The sequence below is a fragment of the Limulus polyphemus genome, unplaced genomic scaffold (genome assembly GCF_000517525.1).
Source record: "Limulus polyphemus unplaced genomic scaffold, Limulus_polyphemus-2.1.2 Scaffold9518, whole genome shotgun sequence".
Classification (NCBI taxonomy): domain Eukaryota; kingdom Metazoa; phylum Arthropoda; class Merostomata; order Xiphosura; family Limulidae; genus Limulus; species Limulus polyphemus.
Genome location: NW_013675128.1, coordinates 9,889 through 13,076, shown reverse-complemented (window position 1 = coordinate 13,076; position 3,188 = coordinate 9,889). Strand labels below are relative to the sequence as shown.

General features: G+C 35.6%; 1 protein-coding gene across 1 annotated transcript in view; it reads right to left on the bottom strand.

Moving 5' to 3' along the window:
* Nucleotides 1–2,903, bottom strand: part of LOC106475962 (integrin-linked protein kinase-like) — a gene marked incomplete at its 3' end in the record, with an annotated part of 10,431 nt that extends 7,528 nt beyond the window's left edge. The window contains exon 1 of the mRNA XM_013936637.1: nucleotides 2,584–2,903. Within this exon, the coding sequence (XP_013792091.1) occupies nucleotides 2,584–2,672 (89 nt within the window). The remainder of the gene's footprint in view (nucleotides 1–2,583) is intronic.
* Nucleotides 2,904–3,188: the final 285 nt, after the last annotated feature.

Sequence of the window (3,188 nt, the reverse complement as noted above, 5' to 3'; positions counted from 1 at the left end):
GTGTGTGTGTGTGTGTGTGTGTGTGTGTGTGTGTGTGTGTGTGGGATTAACTAGCTTAAGAATTTAGAAACGCGTTAAAATAGTAACAAGACTAATGTCTTCTCAGGAACCTAAATCACCTGTCTGGGTGAAGTTGGTGGTGGAATTTACAAACGATAAAAAGATCAAATTTCAAAACCTGACATTTCTGAATTTTCGTACAAAAATATACAAGGACATCTAGTCAACAGCACACGCCGCCAGCTATTGGGCAACTCTTGTTTTACCTCACAAAATAACCGATTAACTACAGACAGGTCCAGGAACGTCAAGAGCCAGCAGGGGCCCCGGGGCAAACATCCTCGCCGGGCCTCTTTCTCTCTCTCTCTTTTTTACCATTTTCAAGAATTTATTAAAAAGAAGATCCTCAACAAGCAAAGCAACAAGCTCATAAACAGACTAAATCATAGCAGCAGCCATTTTTATCTCACAGTATAAGTAAAAACAAATATCTATCAAATCTATAAAGTAACAAATACATATCAATTATTACTCAAATTATTATTTCAGTCGTTTTTAATATATCAAGCGTCTATATGCAAAGAAAAGCCAAAAACTATGATTTTTATCATTAAATGAAGATATAGCCTAAAGATGCTTTACGGCATAACCAGGTTTCATTCGCCCGAGCCCCTGGGCAGTTGCCCCCTCCCCTGTCGGCGAGCCTGGACAGGGCGAACGCCTTAACCACCAGGCCATTTTTCAATTAAACCTTCTCAAATTTCTCCAGATTACGAAGGTAGATTTTGCCAAAATCAGGGACACTATTCTCATGAACTTTTAATCTTGTTTCAAAAGAAACAGAAATAAATGAGTTGATACAGTTGGAATTCAAATACTCTGTCATTTTAACAGTTTCAACAAATCATCATGGCAATCAATACTACGATCGGTATTGTTGCGTCAGCGAGTCACATGACACTGTGACGCAACGTTTCTAGAACTATCATGTACTTTGACGAATGTTCAAGTTCTTACTAGAAATAGGGTACGCTGGTATATAAAAGAAGGTAATGTAATGTGTGTGTAGGTAGTGAGTAATTGATCTGCAGTCAGAAGTATTATTGAGCACGTTCGTTGTTATAGCGTTTGTTTAGCGCGATTGTTGAAGTTAAGTGTATCGGTAAAGTTGTATTCGGAAAGAATAAACCAGTTTTATTAAGTAAATACTTCTGTCGCTAAAGTTTCGTCGGAACGAAGTTACGGGAAGTTAATTAACAAACAGAGACGTAACAGTATATTAAAAGTATCGGTACATGTTGTTTGTTTGGGAATTTTTGCGAAACAAGAGCTACCTGCGAATAGCCCTCCATAATATTGAGCTAATAAACTAAGTTGTTGACGGCTATTATAAAGCACCCATCCGCCAACTTTTGGGCTACTTTAATCGAAAAGTTGGGTTTGAGTTAACGCATACATGGCCTAAAGAGCGAAGCGCTTGTTTGCAGCAACAGGACGCGAATACAGTTCTTAAAATTTAAGGTAAAAATCACAGCCAACCATATGCTACGTTCAGATTTTTTCTTAACTTCTCTGATATGATTTCGTTCACACCATTTCTAACAAACGACCCCCCACCCACGAGGACGAACTATCATTTTCACCCGATACTTTATAACACTACCTACTCCCAACGTGCTGGTAGTAACCAAAGCCTTCAGTTCGTTAAGCCTAACGCAAAGAGTTCTTATTTTGATTGAAAATAAAAAAAATAATTATTGTTGTCTATTTCTGAACTATTTAATATACTAGTTTCACATATTACAACTTCCAAGTTATGACCTCCTACACCCACCTCTGCTCTAGCTAGTTATTTTAAACAGTCCCTATTTATTTAGGTAACTTCATTTAAGCGCTATTTACTTATCTATGCAAATAAACCTCAATACACTCAAACCCCTATTCGTAAATATTGCCGACGTCGAAGTTCCTGGGACATTCGAAAACAACTTCTTTAAGGGTTACTCGGCAATTGTTATTCCTCAAACTCTAAATTTATAGTCCACCAGATCGACTAGTACTACAAATTTAAACGTAACTCGTTTGAAAATCGAAACATAACATACTCAAGGTAACATCGGACATCAATAGTTTTCATGTTAGAAGAACATAACCTTCTTAGTATTTAATTATAACAAATAATAAATAAAAGCATAAAATATAAAAACAAAGTAGTTATTAACTAATAATTAGGCCTATGGTGAATAAACTGTGGGTGGCCCAACTATAACTATTGGAGCATGTAATCAGAAAGTACAAGTTAAAAAATATATACATTTGTAAAACTACTGTACAAATATCACTACTAATAAATAATATATTAACATGAGAAATTGTCACGTTCAGTATTTACATGATTAGGTTATACGGGTGTGGGGGGAGGCGCAACAAAAGCCACGTTTCGAAATGGGGGTGTTCTAAATAAAAGGCTACTAAAATATTACAACGATAGAAAAAAATAAGCTTTGCCACGTCACTTATAATTCATGAAATTTTAAAACTTTGAAAAAAATATAAAAATTTGAGATACCAAATCACGCTTACCCTTGGTTCATGTCGTGTTCGGGGTCGTCCAACCAAACACGGACCTGAAAGCCATTTCCCTCCTTACACCACTGGAAAACATCGTCCATATCTGGATCTGAATTATTGTTTTTATAACTACTATAAACAAAGTTTCCCTGCTTGATTAAATATTAGTTTCCCGCACTTTTGTTTTATTGTTATTAAACAGATAAATATCAAGGTGAGTTACTATTTCGTAAACACAACAGATTTGATCACGAGCTTTCCACACTACGCCATTACTTACACTACAGAGAATAATTCTAGAACTTTTCTCTTCCCTAATAACATCGAATTCCAGGAACTTAGAGCACGCGTATGTTCTTTTCCTGTTCATTTCCTCCATTTATCAGTATAAACAGGGAACATTGTCACTAGAGGGAGAATATTTTTTGTTTAGCACCTTACATCAAAAATTGTACTGTTTTTATTTCGAAATCATTCATATTTAGAATTTTTCTTCTAAGTTATTAGTACACATATTTTCCCTAAAATACACTAAAATAGAGTAATAAGCACACAGACTTGCTGCTGCGCCACTAGAGAGCAGCACTTTGACAAATAACAATTTTGGATAATCAATT